Source organism: Eretmochelys imbricata, chromosome 17, assembly GCF_965152235.1.
Source record: "Eretmochelys imbricata isolate rEreImb1 chromosome 17, rEreImb1.hap1, whole genome shotgun sequence".
In the NCBI taxonomy this organism is placed as follows: domain Eukaryota; kingdom Metazoa; phylum Chordata; order Testudines; family Cheloniidae; genus Eretmochelys; species Eretmochelys imbricata.
Genome location: NC_135588.1, coordinates 4362814 through 4383266, shown reverse-complemented (window position 1 = coordinate 4383266; position 20453 = coordinate 4362814). Strand labels below are relative to the sequence as shown.

At 42.1% G+C, this 20453-nt stretch overlaps 1 protein-coding gene across 8 annotated transcripts in view; it reads right to left on the bottom strand.

Annotated features, from left to right (window-relative positions):
- VPS53 (VPS53 subunit of GARP complex) overlaps positions 1-20453 on the bottom strand; it is a 100207-nt gene that overhangs the window by 72137 nt on the left and 7617 nt on the right. For all 8 annotated transcript variants that reach the window (XR_013348236.1, XR_013348235.1, XR_013348237.1 and 5 more), the window contains exon 4: positions 19898-19964. Coding sequence is in view for 3 of the 8 variants with exons in the window: in XM_077836401.1 (XP_077692527.1) it covers positions 19898-19964 (67 nt within the window). In the remaining 5 variants the exon portion in view is untranslated. The remainder of the gene's footprint in view (positions 1-19897; positions 19965-20453) is intronic.

Below are 20453 nucleotides of genomic sequence, written 5' to 3'. Positions count from 1 at the left end.
CCCACATCTCGGTCACTTTGCTTTCAATCTCAGCCTTCCATCTGTGGACTCTAGGGCACGACCTTATCTACATACTTATCTGTAAAAGTCCTTAGCCTTACTGCTGCTGTATTACAGGGGTAATACCATGGCCAGTCTGTGTTGAGATCTGTACTTTAAGCATGACTAATATTCTTCTGTTTCACATTTTAATAACTGAATTTGGTTTCCAAATCTGGCACAATAGCTCTTCCAAAGAAAACTGCATTTTCTATGTCTTGATCACTCATGAGTTGGTATTACATTTTTTATGTTCAAGTTATAGAATTGAAATTTATGTGTACACCTGCTGTTGAATTGTATTTATGGTTAGAGTTTCATCTGTATATGGTTGTTCAGGAGAAGGTTAGTGGTAAGTGGGCTGTAGATTGTGGAGAGGAGGCAGCTGAAGCTGAGAAGGGGAACAAAAAGATGGCTTGTACACGGGTTGTTGAATGACTTACCTTCTTCTTTTCCTTGGTTTTGATATCTTGTACTGATAGGATATGCAACCTAGCAATCTCAGTTCAAAGATGACACACAAAAAATTAGTTGAATATATAAAATTATGCACAGAGGTGGAAGTGTTTGCTTGAAAACCTCCTTATGATCATGCTGAAAACGTTAAGTATCTTTTGTCGATTCACTGTTGCAGGTAGTTCAATATCTCACCATAAGGAAAGTGGGAATGACTCTCGATAGACAGAGGGCTGGATTGTGTGTGGTATTTTCAGTTCCTTACATGAATAAGACCAAACCACACAAAGGAAGTAAGTTTAAACCCCAACACAACTGGTGTGAATTGTGTATGTGAGGGGGAGAAAGCCACCCGATCGGATGTCCTAAAACTAACCTGCAAAGTAATTCAACAAATAAGCCCTTTCCATCTTGATAACATCTCCATCCCCAGCTCCCTTTGACTTCTGCTGTTAAGTAAGCTTCTAATCATCCCCCTCTTTATATCGAATCCCATGAGCAAGGATATTATTGTAGCTACATACTCCTTGAAAAAACAAATACATTTATCAAAATCTTGTGTTTCCAAGATCAAAAGGAAGACCAACTTGGCAGAAGGATTTTTTTTCCCCTCCTGCTGGAATGGTTTACTTTTTATAATAAATGTGACTAAGTTGGAGAACATTTTTTAATTCACTTTCCAGAGGGGAAAAAAGGTCTCATCGGAAGTATCAGAATCATGTGAGCATTAACTTTTATCTATTTAACGTCCCTTAGCCAGTCATCCAACACGTTCAGTTAGTGAAGTGAATGTACATCCTACAGAGATAGTTACATTGCTCATCTGCAATTGACATCTTCCTTTTTTTTTTTTTTGCTTAATTATTCATGTGTGTGAGAAGGAGAAAAAGAGTTTGGCTCTTAGCCCTAGTTTCTTTTTATAATAAAATCTTGCCTTTTATTCCATATCCATTCCAAAGCATGTGGTTTAAAAACAAAACTAAAGAATTCTCTCTCCAACTTATTTAACCACAGTCTCTGTATAGGTACCAGATCCCAACTTCAGCTATTAAACAGACCATTACCAAAGTGATGCTCTTGCATATTCTGAGACTTGGATAGGCCTGTAAAAAGTCAACCCAAAGTCCCTCACAGAGGCCAGTTGTTACATTTCCTTTTGTTTCAGCACAGCACTGACTGCTACCACTAACTGGTATTTCAAGCCAAGAGGGATGTTGAAAACAGAGCTCTAAATAAAGAGATACAGAGGCCAGATCTGGCCAAGAGATTAAATTAGCTCCCACGGAAGCACCACAGCTCGATTACTCCATTCAGAGTACTGTCATGACACTTATTTAGACCTTGGACCACCCAAAACAAATTTAGCCTTTAGGGACATATAATTATTTGGTAGGAGATGCTAAACTGAGCTCCATTCAGAGCCTCATCAGTGGCTATCACGGGGGATGGGCAAACACCAATGACATTTCACAATGAAGTTAAATGACAACCCCAGTGCATTAACTGACAGACGCCCATGCTTAGTACAACAGGTTCTAGACATTCAAGGTTGCACACAACTTATTGCAAGGTACATGATATTTGCTCTAGATATGCTTTGTAAAGAGCTTTTGTAACTAGTTTTATGGGAAAGTCCTTTATTTTTTGTTACAAATATCGAAAGATTTTTTCTTGCCCTTAATTACTAATCAGTGTTTCTAAAAGTCTTTTACAGCATCATATAAAACCACGATTTGCCTCATTTACTCAAACTGAGTAGCACCTTACTCTGCAGGTAGTCCAGCTGTGGCTATTCAAATCAGTACGATGCCTTTCAATGTGAGCACGATATCCAACCCTTACCTGTTTTCTTATTGCACATGGGTTACATTTTCATTATTTAAAATTCACAGACCAAAAAAAAGCTTCAATAAACTGAGGTATCAATTATTTAAGAGAATTTTGGCATTTTCTCAAAAATCATACAAGGTTAGAAAGCCAAAAATTCCATATTTACATTATAATAAGAGGACAAATATTAGAAGGCAGGAAAATTCACAGCCACCCAAGCCGCCTTAATTCTGCCTTCATCCCCTGCCAACATCCCATCTTGCACACAATCGCATCTTGCATCTAACATGGAGGTATTTTGATAAAGGTTGCTTTGATACGAGTTTTTAAGAAGTTGGCAGCTTGCCATAAGGTGACCTCTGCAAAGCACATTAGCAATGAATGTGTGGCTGGTGATTTAAAGCTGTAGAGTACTATGCGAGGTCTAAGCAGTATTACTCGCCATCAGTCTCCCAAGTTAAAGATTGCTTTGTTATTTTTACTCTATGGTACTTAGACAAAATATATGGTGTTGGAATGACAAGTTTCTCTTTGAAGTCCTGTCCACTTCAGTTATCAAAAATAACTGGAGAAAGCAGTGGAAAAAAATAAAAAAATAGCCAGACCTCTCTCTAAAAAGTTAACCATTAGGGTCCTGATTCTGAAAGTGGTTACATGCATGCTTAACTTTGCTACCGTGAATAGCCCCAAATTACTCTAGCTCAAAGTTAAACATGTGCATAAGGGTTAGCAGGAGCGGGGGCTACCAGAGGTTCTTTTCTAAAGGTCTGAACAGGCAACAAGAAAAGGGCCAGCATCTTATACTAAAATCGAAATCTGTTATCAAGCTCTTGGTAAGATTTGGTCAAACCTAGTCACTATTAGGAGATGGTGAAAGGAGAGAAGGGTTACCCACCCTTCAGAGTCAGGATCAGCTAGCCTTACTCCTGCCAAATTTGTTATCCACTGCTTGTCTCTTGGGTGGGATTTTCTATAAACCATACATCAAGGCTTCCCTGAAACAGTAGGAAGTTATTGAAAAACTCAACAGAATCAGTCCAGAAAAGGGACGAACACCTACACTGTATTTTGTCGAAACGCTATCCTGTTCAGTGATAACTAGTTTTTAAAGCATGAACTTGGACAGAGAATGTAAGAGCAGTAGTATTCGTCTGGGTTTGACACACAGCCTCCAATCTGCACTCCCAGACCTCCAACCATCTATCAAGGTTATTTCATTTGAAGGACAGTATTTGTAACGTGTTCTGCAAAGAAGTGCATGATGTGCTGATGCTTTAACTGTCACTGCAGAGTCTCATCGCTTGCTTGGTTTGATCCCAAAGAGTTTGATTCCAGAGAAGAACAAGATGGTGGGGGATATAACGTCATCTCAGTTCAAAGGGGGTTTATAAATAAAAATCCCCATTCATGGAGATAAAAATATCTCCCTTCCATTTCATCTCATTGGGATGAAAATATTCCCAATCACGAACATGGGAGTACCCGTAATAATTACCAGTCAACTCACAATTACTAAACACCAAACACTTGTTGCATATTTTATTCTCAGAAAAAGCATACTCCCTGAAAAGAGTTTCTCCCTGCTCATGTACAATAAATTCTCTCTTTCATACTTCTGGGATACCCCAGCGCCTCTTGTCTCAGAAATGGGACAAGAAGCAATAAAAGAATAGAACGTCAAATATTTAAACCGGGAAAACCTTTAGGATCAAAGTGGTTTATGTTTGAAAAAATACTTCCCTTGATTATTATTTTGCACTTCGTTGGAGATGGAGCATTGAAGCCAATGGCAAGCTCCAAAGCTAACAAATTGTCACTGGAATGCTGACCAAACTAAACCAGGATTTTGCCCGCGGACACTTTAACAGCCAAAAAAAAAAAAAAAAGGTCAACAGCTACCATCATGTGGTGCCAGCATCTGTTACTTTTACCTACTTAAGGGCTCTGGAGAGCCACAGTTTGGACAACATGAGCTCTGGCCCTGTTTTATGAATTAAAGAACTCAGGACTCCTGCTGTTTTGATGAACAATGTGGTTGGGATGTGGGGGAAGAGAAGAGACAGGAATAGCAGCTGGTATTCGGTTTAAGTTTTATACTGCAATTTTTAGAACAAGGTACAAGTTTCCAAAACTGTAAATCATAGAATATCAGGGTTGGAAGGGACCTCAGGAGGTCATCTAGTCCAAGCCCCTGCTCAAAGCAGGACCAATCCCCAATTTTTGCCCCAAATCCCTAAATGGCCCCCTCAAGGATTGAACTCACAACCCTGGGTTTAGCAGGCCAATGCTCAAACCACTGAGCTATCCCTCCGCCCAACAACAACAAAACTTGACAATGTTGTAAATTTCAGGAGCACCAGTACAAAGTGAAATTGGTAATAAATATTGATTTGATTTCTTAACGCTTACTTCAAACCCCTTCATTTACCCCTTAAAACATAATCTTCAAACAACACAGTAGTAGCTCTGAATGATTCAATGGTGCCGGAGGGCTGCATATTTCTTTTTGACCTAGAAAAACCTAGTTAATTGATGAGCTCTGTGCATGTTTGGCATTTTTTTTGTACCTCTGAAATTTTTTAAGTTAAGAAGAGAGATAACATAACATTTCACTCAGACACACACAGAAACCTGCCAACAGAAAAGCTGTGTGAAAACCTGTTCCACGCTTTTTAAGTCATGGGGCACCATTTGGTAGTTTAGATGTAAAATTTGGTGTTGACACAAAATAAAGGTTTGGTTTGCTTGACAAAGCTTAACAACATTTTCATGAAGCTTTGTTCTGATGATGATGACAACAGTTTGTTTGGATTTAAACGACTGCCTGTAGCAACTGAAACCAAAATGTTGCAGTATTTGGTTAGTGCATAAGGAGGAGAGTGAGAGACTGACCACAAACACACACACAACGAAAGATGACACTGTCTGAAAAAGATTTGTTTACTTACAGCAAATCCACCCTTAAAACACTGCATGAGTGCAGCTGCACCACTGTAGTGCTTCACTGAAGACGCTCTAAGCTGACGGGAGAGAGCTCTCCCATTGGCGTAGTTAATCCACCTGCCTGAGAGGTGGCAGCTGTATCACCCGGAGAAGCTCTCCCACCAACATAGCGCTGTCTACACGGGGGGTTAAGGTCAGTATAACTATGTTGCTCGGGGCATGAAACTGGTATATGTCAATAGGGTAGACCAGACCTCAGTACTGTTATAAGTAACCATAAGATCACTTTGAGTATAGTCAGTTACATTGTTTCCCCTTGTTAATGAGTTGGTTTTGGGTGTTTTGCATAGCAAAGAAGGACAGAAAAACATTTTTAAGAGATGAAAATGTGATTGTAAAACCATAACTGGCAGGGGAAGTCAAGCAGTACCCGACACTACTGACCTTTTTTAAATCAATTCAACTTTGAATGGTTGTGTTCCTTTAAAACCAACTTTCTTGCCACTTATGGCAATTAAAGGATGTTCTAGCACTTATGTGCAGGAGTAGGGGTGTTACCCATAGCATCCTACCCGAAATCCAACACAGGGAATTACGCTCTACCTGTCTGAATTCCTCTTGCAGTTCCAAATTGACATGGTAGTCATCTTCACCTCCACCCTAAAAAGGAGGGCAGAGTTGCTGTGCTCTATTGAACAGCTGCCACTTTTCTACCAGTGACGTGGCGACATTTCAGGGGTGGTGATCAGGCAGTGATCTCTGAACACCCCCTACCCACCCTTCCAGGGCTGTTGTGGAGCTCAGCTAAATATTTAGGGGTTCGGAAACCCTCAGACAAAAGGAACTATACGAGGTCTGTGCACTATGAGAGAACAACTTTTAATTGGGGATAGAAAAAATGTGCTAGGATAGGTTGCTTGCTTAGGAAACTTTAGGCCTGAGGGCCACTAGGATCCACTTTGTTCTGTCCCCTCTTGAGTAATAATGGTTAAAATACTTAGATGACTTCCACATGCTGATTGGTGTGGAATAAAAACTTGCTGGTTTTATTTGCTTCTAGTTAATATACATTTCCACTGGATGTTATTACTCATATTGGAAAACTGCCCAGCGCTAAGTATTTTATAGACACTTGACACATCTGCCCAATTTCTTAGAGTCCAAACGTATCCTTCATGTTACAAATTGGGCTGTGGTTGGGATACTGAGAGCTTTGAACTTCTGGAAACCTCCCCGTTCAACTGCAGAGAGTTAAGTCTTCTTTCATTCCTTGCCACACTTACAATTGAAATCAATGAAAACCTCAAGCATGGTTAAAAATAAATTCCCATCTAACAACCCAAAAAAGCCTCAGCTGCAGCACTTTCAAAGAGACTTTTGTATACTGTGACCACGCTAACAATTTATTCTATTAAGGTCTCATACCTGCAAGTCCCTCCAGTTTGAGAAATGGCAAAAAAATACTCTGTTAGGATTTCATGTTAGAGGATGCTGTCAGAATTGCATCAAAGATAAACACAATCTAGGATTAAGTTGCTCTGAAATACAGTCAAGCCTCGGGAAAACAGGAGCATGGTTTGGAGAAACTCTGACCACTTATTTCTTATGCCTACAATTTATTCTGCTGAAAGCCTCTACCTCAGCCTCCACACACAAACCCCTCATCACTTAGTCCATGGTCATGTCTAGGAAAATAGGTTGTACTGGAAAACGCGTTGGCTAATATGCATTAGCGGACATGATTTTAAACAGGACATTGCACCTCCCGTGGACTCAGTTTACCAGCTTTAAAACTGGCTGTAAGTGGCCCAGGCTTGCTCTCCCAGGGCTTGTTAGCTGGCTGTAGGTGACCCAGGCTTGCTCTCCCAGGGCTTGTCTTCACAAGTAGATTAACTGGCGTTAACTATAGTGGAATCAGCTATTCTGCTATAGTTGTGCTGGTCATTTTCACTAAGTAGACAAGCCCTTAGGGCTTTATCACTGGAGTACCTGATCCTAGTAGCCCTCTCGCCACTAGGAGTGACCACTTACCAATTGACATGGTTTTGAAAGGTTTTAAACAGCCTACACATGCTCAAACACTACCTATTTTCCTAGTCTAGACACGGCCTAAGCGTTCCAAATGCAAATAATTTCAGCCGCTTTAAAAAATTTAAAAAAGAAAAAAATCTAAGCTTCCCCCATCTGGGGCACATACCCTGTTGCTGCTGACTATACGGGGACATGTACTACTTTAAAACATAACTCTCTCCCCTGCCCCTTTGAGAAATATTTGGCTGTACCCCACAAAAAACCTGCACAGTCAATCTATGGGTGGAGGGATGCTCTTGTGAGTAAGGCATTGGACTGAGAATCAGGATTCCCAGCTTCTAGTACTTGCTATCTACAGCCTGTGCGTGAGACCTTCTGAAAGTCACTTGTCCTCTAGATGCCGAAGCGTCCCCATCTGGAAATTGGGGCTAGTACCTATTTATCTCACATGGTGCAAAGCAAACTAGCCTGTTCAGGGGAAGGGTGCTATGGACACACAAAATGCTATGTTGCTACTACAATTCTGTAGTTTATGTGCAAAGCCAACTAAGTTCCAATCTCACCTGCACAGAACATGGGTTTCTATCGTCAGTCCTTTTGCTGCAAACAGAATCCAGTTTTCAGCCAAAAAGAGGGCTCTGCAGGGGACTTTATTCAACAAACCAGCTTTAAAAGCTATGTTAATAATGAATCAAGCTTCAAATTGTACCCCCTTCCCTCCCCCTAAAAAAAGAGAAAATCCATAGTTGTGGTTAGAAGTCTAGCCTGGGTGTTAAACAGGCAGGCCAGGACTGACAGGCACATGAGATCTGAAACAGAAGACGATCTTCCATATTGTTTGGGGCGACATAATGAGGTATAACACCTCTACTCCCATATTTACCCAAAAGCCTTTCAGAGCTGTCCTTTTCTATAGCATCGATGACTCCTTACGTCTGACTTGGGGGCCCAGGGATGAGTCAAAGGGGTGGTAAAGCATGGCTACCCAAGACCGTGAACTCACCTGCAACACTGTATTGCTTACGCGCACATAAGCCAAGTCACAGTGACATGCATTGATTTGGGATTGAAACATTGTGGCCCATCGCTATAGCAATTAGACAGGTGCCTCAGGCTCCTGGCAAAGCCCTTAACGTCACTGTATTTGGGCACAGTGACTATTATGGCTTCATCACGTAAGTATGCGATGAGGGCTAGATAGTCACAGCCCACACTTAGCTGCACAAGGGAGCAAAGCCCCACTCGACCCCAGGTCAGAGACTGGCTGCAACGGCTACTCCCTCATCACTCCCCACTGAGAGCAGGTAGAGTGGAGTCGCAGCTCCATCTCCCTCTACTTGCCAGGCAGGCACACGATGGGGAGTAAACTGCTCCAGACGAAGGGGCAAAGTGACCTATTCCTTTCTCAGGGAGCAGGGGAGGAATTGTGACTCAGAACCACAGCTGGCTCCCCGACTGCTCCTTAGGTGTGGCTACTCCCCACGCCTTACTCAGGGCTGTTTGTAAAATTACAGCCTAGCCCTGAATGACTGGAAACTCCTCCAGATTATTAGAGCAAGGATAGGTCTACATAGCAAAACACACCCGTGGCAGAGAGCCTCAGAGCCTGGTTCAGCTGACTCGGGTTCACTCTGCAAGGCTATAAACAGCAGCACAGACTGGAGCCCTGGCAAGGAGGGAGGGTCTCAGAGCCCAGGCTCCAGCCCGAGCATCTACACTGCTATTTTTTGCTCTGCAGCTCAAACCCAAATCACTTGACCAAGGCTCAAGCTCGTAAATGCAGAGGGTTTTTTTTTTTTTTCTGCGTAGACGTATCATGAGCCACTGAGGTAACATGCTGTGGACGAGGGCTTGTCTACACAGGGAAAATGGCCAGCGTAACTATACCAGTCTAAATATTCCACTGTAATTCTACTGCTATAACACCCCCACGTGGACGCTATTCCGGAATAAAAGTCTTCAGACAAGGAGTTTTACCAGAATAACCATACCTGTATAATGATACAGATAAATTCCCTGTGTAGACAAGCTGCAATTCTCTCTTCTGGATCTAATTTTTTTTTAGAATACGTGTTGAGTCTTTACCCCCACCATGCTGCTCCTGTTCCTCTCTAAACCTTTTGTCTCCACCTCCCACATGCCATTCCATGCCTCATTTTGTTCCACCCACTATGCTCCAGAGAGCTGCCCTTATCTCTTGAACTCAGTGACCTCCATTACTCCTCCAGATTCAACAAACCTGATCTCCACTCCAACATGGCCTGCACCTCCCTATTTGAACTGCAATCTTGTGCATCAAATTTGCCTAGCCTGTAAACTCCTTAGGGCAGGGCCCTTGTCAATTATATGCCTGTAAAGTCCATTTGAGAACTCAGCATTTTGGTTGTTCCCACCAAATCACATCTGATCAATCAGAGCCATGTTTGGTTTGCACATTGTGTACGTCCAAAAACTGACCAAAATAATCCTTTTCAGATTTTGTAAAATAAATCCACTCTTGGGTTGAGGCCTATGATTGTACAGCTGCATTACAAACCCTGAAAATAGGGATTTATAAATGGAAATGCTGACGGATCTTCAGCTCTAGGTATGTGAACATAATGGCTGGAATAAACGTTTCCCCATGGGGGGGGGAGGGGAACTGCATGGTGAAACCAAGCTTCAAACTCCTGCCTGTTGTCAAAATTTTTACTGTTGGAGTGGACTTCTCATGCAGCTGGCGTGAGGCAAACAGCACCAGCTCCGACCCAGCAAGATCTTGTTTTGTAACTTACTCCGGGCTTGGGTCCATCTGGGAATGAAGTTTGCCTGTTGCCAGCACAAAACACGACCCGAGCCACACCCTGGACAGTTACAGCAGTGCCTCTCAACTTTTCCAGAATACTGTACCTTTTCAGGACACTGATTTCTCTTGCATACCCCCAAGTTTCACCTCACTTAAAACTTACTTGCTTATAAAAATCAGACATAAAAATACAAGTACATCACAGCATGCTATTACAAAAAAATTGCTTTCTTTCATTTTTACCTTATAGTGAAAAATAAATTGATTGGGATATAAATATTGAACTTACATTTCAGTGTGATACTTGAACCTGTTTTTCACTTGTGAGCCTTGTCATTCTGGGAGGCTGTGAATTACAAGTTCACTGTCGCCACTTCTATTGCTTCCAGCTCCTCGTTTTAAAAAAATCTATCCATTTTTACATCGCAGCCACATACACACCATGACAACAATCTCATTAACATGTTTGCATGCATCAGTAAATGACATAAAAGGCATGCATGTTTCATAAAGTGCATATATGCACGTTACGGTATAATACAGTATATGGAGCAGTATAAACAAGCCATTGTCTGTATGAAATTTTAGTGACTTCGCTAGTGCTTTTTATGTAGCCTGTTGTAAAACTAGGCAAATATCTAGATGAGTTGATGGACGCAGAGGTCTTTCAGGAGGTACCCCTCGGGGTCAGTGTACCCTCGGTTGAGAACCACTGAGCTACAGGATGGTGACAAACTGCATTTACCCACTTATGATATCGAAGCACAAGAAAAGGTCAAGCTTCGACTTGCTTCTCCTCTGAACTTGGCTACGCAGCACATGGCAAAAGTTATGCTTGATCTCCTTGTGTAGTTGCAGATGCCAGTTTTAATGGCCAATGTCCAAAAGGATAATAAACAACAGTATTTCTTCTTGGCATGCCATTTGCCTAAAACCCTTTTCAATAAGCGTGTTTTAGACTAGAAAGGCTTACTGTGTTCCTGCAGCTTGGAAGAGAGACCATCCAACTGCCGTAACTTGCTAGAGAAATGAGTCTAAATGAATCTTAAGTTTGATTTATTTTGGCAGCTTGACTTCTGTTTATTATTCATTGGCTACAAAAGCTTAAGAACTCTGTGTGACTTTAATCACAAGGACTGAGTTTTAAGAAATGTGGGTTTGGTTTTTTTTAAACTTACACACAGAGCTTAAGACATTCCCTAAATCTGCATTCCCCCCACCCCAACCCACACACACTCCACACAAAAATCCTGAATATTCGCCTTTGCCTGCTAACAATCAGGATAAAGGTTTCTGTAGAGAAAAACAGGAGACAAGAATGTTGAATGGTTCATGATAGAAGAGTGTTCTACATAAGAGGCATGGGAGATATTAAAGCGATTGTGCCAAAGAAAAGCCTACAAATGATATTATTTAAAATGTCAGGCTTAAACACTTGTTGCTAACAGGCTGATGATTTTACAGGACTCTTCAAAGCCTGCTTGTTCCAGCTAACCTGCTATACTGGTAGCCTCTAGAGGCCCTGATCAGGAATCACAGCCCCACTGTGTTTGGCACTGCACAAAACATTAAGTAAATAGATAGGCTCTACCCCAAAATGCCGAAAATCTTTTCTTAAACACAAGACACAACACGTGGGTAAAACAAATAAATGGGTGGGCACTGGGAGATAGAGAGGATGAAGTGACAGTAACCTGAGCACTTTGTTGCCTAGCCTAGCTGTACACCCAATTTAGCTGTCTACCTGCCTGGCAATTGTTGTCCAAAGCCCAGCACTTAGGCATATTTGTGATTTTAAGCATATTAGCCATCTCACTGACTTCAAAGCAACTATTCACGCACTTCAGTGTTTTGCTGGACCAAGCTTAAGGAAGGAGGGAACAAGCATTGGACAATGGCTAGGTGGCAGGAAGCAAGATTGAGGGCACAACTAGCCTATGCAAAACTGTCTTCAGTGGATTACTCACATGCTTTAAATTACAGATGGGCTTAAGTGCTTTGCCAGATTGGGGCCTTATCCTCACCTTCCAGGCTCCCTCCCCGTTCTTAGGCTGCAGGAGGTCTTAGTGGCACCTGCATCATTTTCACCTCTCACTTCCTCTGCTCAATCTCCATATGCAATTCCCTTCCTCCCTGCATCCATTCGGTAAAGTCCTCTCTGATCTCAATTGAAATAGCTGAGTGAGGGTAAGTATCCAATGCACATCAGTCTAAGATCTTGGCAAACCCAAGAGAGTTGTGGGTATTTCTCTACACCAGATGCATCCATCTTCCTCCTTTCACAGGCTTAAACATAGCAAGATCCTACACTGTACACATGGCTTGGGAAGAGAAGGCATTGCTAACCTTCCCCCAGCGGCAAGGGTGCTACACATTTATCTTTATCTGCAGCATTGTTTATGAAAGTACCAGACAGCTAATTAAAGTGTCCACTGCTGAGCTGGGTGCAAGCTTGACAGCAAGAATTTACTTGCATTCTTATTAACACCAGCAGCTGCCATTTTTTTCCTGCACTCCTATGTTTTCCTTAACCATATTTCCAATATTATGAGTCAAAAAAAGAGATCTGGGAGCCAGTCAAAGCCAACTGAGTTACCAAACTAGTATCTTCACCCGCCAAAAAATGGACAAGGCTGTTCCCTGTCCAGAACAGGTCCACTTCCTTTTTCTTATTATTTAACGTTTATATTGCACTGGGACCTAGAAGCCAATTAGACTGGGCCCCATTGTGCTAGGAAATCCTCTAGGTTAAATTACGTTTTGTTTTTCTTAAAGCAATTTAAAACACTAGCAACTTAAAAACAAATTCACACATCCATCTGAAAATTTCATCTACTGTTGTAACAGTAAAACCTATCATCACTATAACAAAAGATTGGGAAGGAAAGATTTTTTTCCCTATAAAAGACAACCTGTTTCATCAGTTTCAATAATTTCCTTGTATCCCTTGTTGTTTGTGAAGGTCAGGAAGTTGGGGTGGGGGGGAGGATTTTAAATAAAGAAATTCAATAGTAAAACCACAAACATTGGCAGAGAGGCTTGGATGTGAAACTAATTCTAAGTAATTTTGAAATGGACTAGATTTCAAGTTGCCTGTCCTTTAATAACTCAAGCTTGCAAATGTTCTGGCTGCAGAGATGGAACAAAAAAAGAGTTAAATTATAGTCTGAAAACACAGAGGATAAATTACAGAAAGGGAGTTTGAGGGAATGGGTGAAGCAGCTCAGGCCAAAAGAACATTATAAAAAAGTCAGTGATTGTCAGACAAATTATAGCTCACATATTTAGAAGCTTTGGTAATAAACTGGACTAACTGGCAGCAAATTAGAAATGTACTCACAACATGTTAAATGCTTAGTGGAAAAGCAATGGGAACTACCCATACCGTAACCTGGGGCAGATATGAAAATGTGCAGTCACTGGAACTTAGCTTTTGAGCAAGGGCAGTGTAAGCTCCTTTCCCATGTCAGATCTGAGAAAACTCTAAAGGGGGATCTACAGCACTGGCTCGATACAAAATTCAGGCACAGCCCTAACTACGTATTGTTACAACTGACCCACAGCAGCTTCTGCATACCCAGCCTCTCCCAAGGCATCAGAAATAGCTGATGTCTGGGACTCCCAAGGAAAGTTTCACCCTGCTATGGAACGTTCCACCCACAGCCGTTGTTTTTCCCCCATAAAGAGGTAATTAGCAAGTTAATTTTTGAAGTTCACGGCATTGCCTACAGACGTCACAAAAATATCACACAAGAAAGTGGAAGCCAAATGAGCCAGACTATTTAAAGGCCTTTGCATTTGTAGAAAATTCTAGGGCAAAACTTCAAAAATGCAGATGGCTTTGAACTGGGAAATGTTATACTATATGGAGAAGATGGAGCACTCCAGCCTGTAAAGCTGTTTAAATGGTTCCTTTGATGCTACATTTGATTCATTTTAATTTTAAATTCAAGCACTTATTTTCAACCATCTTACTATTTTTTTTTCCTTTGGGTAATATAAAACATTTGGGGCACTCCGTTTAAAAGGGAGTAAAATTCAGCATTTTTCATCTGCTTGACAAACTCATTAATGTGTGCAATGGCCCTGGGAAGCACAGTAGTATTATCCCCGTACTACAGAAGGGGAGACTGAGACCGAGTGATTAAGTGACCTGCTTATAGCACAGAGGCTCTTAGCGTTGGACATGGGATTAGAACTCCATACTTCCTGGCTCCTGGTCCTGTGTTTCACTCTGTCTCAAGGCCTGATGTTGCACTGCGAGCACACCCTCCTGCTGTAGGCGAAGACCCACGATCGGGAGCATCTGTGCTTTCTGCAGCCCGTGTGAGAAATCTAAGACACTGTACAGACCATACCTTTCCCAGACTCTCTCTTTTCCACCAGCTGATGAGCAAAACCAAATGCTAGCCTGTTCTCAAAAGCAATGTTGTGCTCCCCCCTCCTGGACAGAAGGGGAAGATGCAGTTGGCAAATAAAAAAGAGCACCCTCACTTTGCTTGTGCTCAGCTCTTTAGTGGCCCCTCTCACTGAAATAGAAAGGATCTGAACCAGCCACCTACAAATGAAAGGCTCCAGACTCCTGCTCCCTCATTCAGCAGCCAAGTTATGCAGAAGAGAGATGGGAAACGCAAAGACAACGGTTACATTTCTGAATATTCTTCTCACCTCCAGCAATGTACATGTCACTCCCCTTAATAAAAACAGAGGGGAGAATAAACTTCTGTATCCACAATTCTGCCCGCTCCCAACCATACGTAAATAACTCGTACCACAGTGAACTGCCTCCTTCAGGGCAGAGTGCCGCTTGGCACCTCCTCCTGGCTTTTGTTGGCTCAAATAAAACCTTTCATGTTGTTTTAGCATCACTGTTGGGGTTTATATTTCTTTGGAAAGAAGATCAAAGCCTTTCCAGGGTGTTTTTATAAACAGTGATTTACCCTCAATTCTACAAGGTATCCTCCAGGCCCACAGAAATCAGCAGTTGCTCAGCCCCTGGCAGCATCAGAACCCGTGTTACTACAACTGGCACTAAAAATATGACACTGGGCTACCTCTCTGTGGACATGACAGACCTGAACAGCTTCTTCTGGTCACCTACGTGTTGTTATACGGTTAAGAGATGGGAGTGGCTTCTTTAAAGCCACTCTAGCATGCTGTGTACTAAACTCAAGATGGCCATCTCAGCTGCTACGAAATCATTACAACCGGGACATGGTATCTGAGGTTTAAGTGTTCTTGTTGTGGATATTTTTAATGTTTGGCTTCAAAATACAAAACGTGATTAGTGAATTGCAAACTCTCTGCCAGCCAAGTTCCTCTTTAGTAAGGAAAGCACTCTGCAAAAGTGTCCAAATGGAACAACAGTTTTTATTTGGGTCAGACCTGTCATGCTCTCAGACAGGAGGTCAGACTAGATGATCATGATGGTCCCTTCTGACCTTAAAGTCTACGAGACCGAGTCTTGCCATAAAGAGAATGTTATTTTAAAATGTTACTTATTAAATTCTTATGTTTATTTAAATGGTCCGACACTCAGAAAGGAGTCAAATGCAGAGTGTAAGCACATCATCGGACTCGAGCGTGCCACACCACCTCTGGAGAAGAAAAAAGCAAGACAGTCCCATGTGCTAGAGAAAAGTGTAGAGGAAGTGTGGCAGATATTATCCCCATTTCAGAGATGAGGAGACTGATGCAGAGAGACTAGGTAAATTGCTCAAGGCCAAAGAGTGAATTAGTATCAGAGATGGGATTAGAACTCACAACTTCCTGACTCTCTAGCCTGTGCTCAGACACACCTCTGTCTCCCTAATCATAACATTACAGACTGAGTAAACTCACGAAGTATTAAATGCTTTCTCCAAACACACATGCAGAAGAACCCGCAATCCAGGAACGAAGCAAGTTTTTGACAGATTTATACATCCCTCCAGCAACATGCACAAACCAAGCCCGGCTCCACAGAGTAGACTGTTGTCACCTGGTTACAGCATCTGCCACACACCGTAAATTAAAAACAACACACCAGTGAAGGGAAACTCTCCTCTAGATAAGCAGCACGGAATGGTTTGCTACGGCTTGGTCTCTGGGAGTAGAGAGGAGAAGGCACAGCAGGAAAGAGATAGATTAGCAAGTAAAAAGGTTACACAGTAGCTGCCAGTTCTACACATGCATCAATTTCCAGCAAAACCCAAAAGACAAAATGAACTAAAAAATGGGTGATAAGGAATGAGAAGACACTCGGAATCACCAGACAGGGAAATTTCTGCCAGGAAAAATATAATTGTTGGAGAATTCAGATGACATACAGAACATAGGATCCAGACAGAAGGGGATAAATAGGGTTTCCTGGTCAGCATGGCTGTTGCTCCTGAAGCATGCTGCTGTTTTTTTAAAAGTTCCACTCTCTTTACAATGGCATTGATTCTCTCCATAGCTGAGCATCTGTTTTTCTTAGATGTGCCTCACTTGTTGGTAACAAATTCTTACAATACTTTGGAAAATTAAACTCTTCCTTTGTTCCATCCAAGAGGGAAAAGCTGGGCCTCTTGCCCTAAAAAAAACTTAACATTTCTGAGCATCCATATTTCCACTGAACATGCGCTAGTCAAACAAAGGCTCCCTTCAGCAAAAGAACAGACAGCCAGTGCTAAAGATCAAGATTTTCACCCACACGAACTATTAACAAGGTCATTATCTGAAATGGCCTCTCTCTCCATTCGCCTGCATCCTGAGCCACTGAGAAAGAGAGAACTATGGAGAGGCCAGGAATAGCAATTATTTCTTCTGTGTTTCCTTTCTGTCTGGGTTCTGGGGAGATGAATGCAAAATTCCATCTCTAACTGAAATGCTATTCACAACTTTCTCTCTGTAATCTGACCTGCTCAACTGCAGTACCCTTTGACCTACAAACATCTGAGGCCTGGAATTACTGACATTTCTGCAAGCTTTATACTTCTAGGTCTGCCCTTCCCAATATTGACACAGCTTTGTTCCAGCAATCCATGTATAAAACATGTGTGCACACATATATACATGTACGTTGTACAGACAGAGAGGAAAGCATACATCCTTTAAAATACACACAGATCCTTGAGAGAGAATAATGCTTTCAACAATTTCTTGGTGTCAGTATTTCAAACTCTTTGAAAGGATTACAAGCTTAGTTGCATTTCTAGATGAGTACCTGCCTTTAACATGACACACTCTGGTTACGTTCAGTAAAATAAAGTGCTATTACCTTGAACAGCAGTAAAGTGATTCAACATGGAAACGCTCATGCCTGAATACTGCACTAAGCTACTTCAAAGGGGCTCTGCATAAACATGCCACACACATGTAAGTATTCCATGGTTTTATTCTGATGGAATTTTAATTAGTCCCTTAACAGGCAAACTAACTAGGGGCTTCACAACAATATTTACCCTTCAAGTGTGCACAGGGTACTGGCCAATGCCTGCACTGTTTCAATATGGCACAGTGACCTTCTAAGGAACTCAAGGATGTGAGACATATAAGGCAGAGATTTACATGGAGGGTGCTGGACCTCCACAGTACACATCCGCCAACAGCCTAGGAAACTCACCCAATAAGTCATCATTTCCCCTGGTAAACCCAAGCATCCTCTTTAAGTTCTGTCCAGCGGTTCTTGCAAAAGGTTTCTCTACACAGGATTCCACAGCCAGCATTTCCACTGATGCTCAGCACCGACATACTCTGCTGAGCTGTGGCCTTTTGTCACCATGTGGGAACAGCTCCTTTTATTTTGTGTCCCTCGTCAAATTCATCCTCTGGACCTGCCAAAATCCTAGGCCATGCTCTAATCATTTCTCTCCTTAACTACACTCTCTTCCTCTTCTCTGTGTTCTCCCGGTCAGCCCTCCACCCTTCAGTCTGTCCGAGAAGCTGCTGCCAAAACCATCTGTCCCACTTTTGTCACCCTGAGCACGTTTCAACCCTCTTCTCTATCTGCTGCACTGGCTTTTCCTCAGCCTCAACAACTCCCCTTCCACGTGTATTTCTGATCTCATTTCTTCTGACACCCTTCTCCTGACCACTCTGCTGGCCCCCCACTTCACTCCTGACCCAGGCTGTCTTTCACATTTTCTCTTATACTAGGAATAGTCTCCAGTCTCCATCATGATATCTGTCCCTGACTCGGTAATATTTAGTGCTCAGGGAACCATACCAATGTTAAACAGTCCTCCTGGGATAGGTAAACAACCCCCATTTTCCAGATGCTAATACTGAAGTAAAGAGAGGTTAAATAATTTACTCAAACCACAGCAAGAATCAGTAGCGGAAAAAGGAGGAGAACTCAAGAAGTCCTTGGCTCCTAGCTCTGGGCTCAGTCCACAGTTCATAAGACCTACTTGTATAGGTTCTTTTATTTGTGACTATAAACTAGAAGATCAGTCTATTGGGAGTGGCAAACTGAATATGTTTTCATGGTGGTCTGTGTCCTTTCCATGCAGGACAGCTCATCTTTCATCACTTAGCACATGGGCTCAAGTGCTTTTATTTGCTATGCAGTTATTCTTTCATCATGGTAGATTTTTGCAAGCAGGTGCACTTCAGATTGAGGCTTTCAACAGAGTCTGTCACTGTGTGCGTGAGAAGGAAAGGAGCAAACCCACACAAAACTGTACTGAGGGAAAAAACTGAAAAATACATCCAAAAGTTCTTACTAGCGGGGGAAAGGCAGTCCCGTCTCCAAGTACTACTTTTTAAACATTGTTTTCTCTTCTTAATACTAAATGTAATGCTCATGGAAGGTGCTGGATTGATATGGAAGCTCCCTGTTTACCCATAAAACAGCTACAGGACATGCAGAAACATTGCTAGCTGCCTCAACGTTGAATCACATCAACGGGTAAGAAGGTAGTTCAGTCTTCATGGCTACTATATCCTGTGTCTTGCTATTAAGTTCTGGGTATTGGGGTATGGACACTTGTCAAATAGGGAATAAACTGAAACCTGCCATCTCATTTCATGGGGGCCACTCGATCAGACAGTAATGACCTGGGACATTCCAACAAGTGACCTGGTTAAAAGGCTCCATATCCTAGTACCAATCCCCTGAGCTATCCACTCCCACTTAACAGCGGGCCTGTTTTTATTTGCTTTACTCCTATACCTCTGGAATCAACTTCAAAGACTGACAACTGCAAGCATCATGTTTCTGTTTTGATTTCGTTAAACTCAATTTCTCTCTTGCCCCCTTCCATAGGCTAATCAGAAGATAGTAATAACAGCTGTCCTGTAAGTGACTCTTCAATATGACTTAGTGTATTCATTCTCCGTGGTATATACAGTGTTACATATGTGTGTGCCAGATGTTAGTAGCATCTCTACAATGGGACACTAGATGGGAGAGTGCTACGAGTTACTACAGAGAATCTTTTCCCAGGTCTTGCCCACATTCTCAGGGTCTAACTGATCGCCATATTTGGGGTCGGGAAAGAATTTTCCCCCCGGGCTCAGATTGGCAGAGACCCTGGTGGGGGTTTTCCATCTTCCTCTGCAGCATGGGGCACGGTCACTTGCAGGTTTAAGCAAGTGTAAATGGTGGAGTCTCTGTAACTTGAAGTCTTTAAACCCGGATTTGAGGACTTCTGTAACTCAGCCAGAGGTTTGGGGTCTATTACAGGAATGGGTGCATGAGGTTCTGTGGCCTTCAATGTGCAGGAGGTCAGACTAATGACCATGATGGTCCCCTTTGACCTTAAAGTCCACGCATCTATGAGACTTCTGCATGCCATAGCAGAGGGAGAAGAGAGCCTTGGGATTTTATGTGATATAAGACACATGTACCTGTCTGCCATCCTGTCCCACGTTTGTCTGTCCTCTCACTACTGTTCGAATATTGTCATCCAGCCTCCTTTAGGGAAAAGCAGACAGTGTCAGCATAAGGAACAGATAGTTTGTGAAAACCAGTGCACCAAAAAAAAAAAAAAAATTGTACCTGGCTTGGTTTGTTTTTAAATGGTGCTGACAACATAAAACTGACATTTTCATAAACACCTGATAGTCTCTCGGCTATCAGCAACAACAATGAATATTGTCAAAATATGAAAATTAGTTTCAAAATCCAATTCACTTTTTGCATTTCACACCAGTTGGCCAATGGTATCAGACTGGGCAGTTTCCCTTTCTGGTTCTCCTGGACTAGAGCAGAGCTTTCAGGTAGACAAGACCTTTCTTCTAAGTAAACAAAATTTCACAACCCCCTCATTTGTTATCCTTACCTTTATAGCAAACGTAAGAATGACGACAATAAAGTCTGTGCACTACAACTATTACTGCAGCTACGACATTTGATCTCACCAACACAGAAGGTTTTGGCCACCCAAGTTATTCTGGGAGTTTT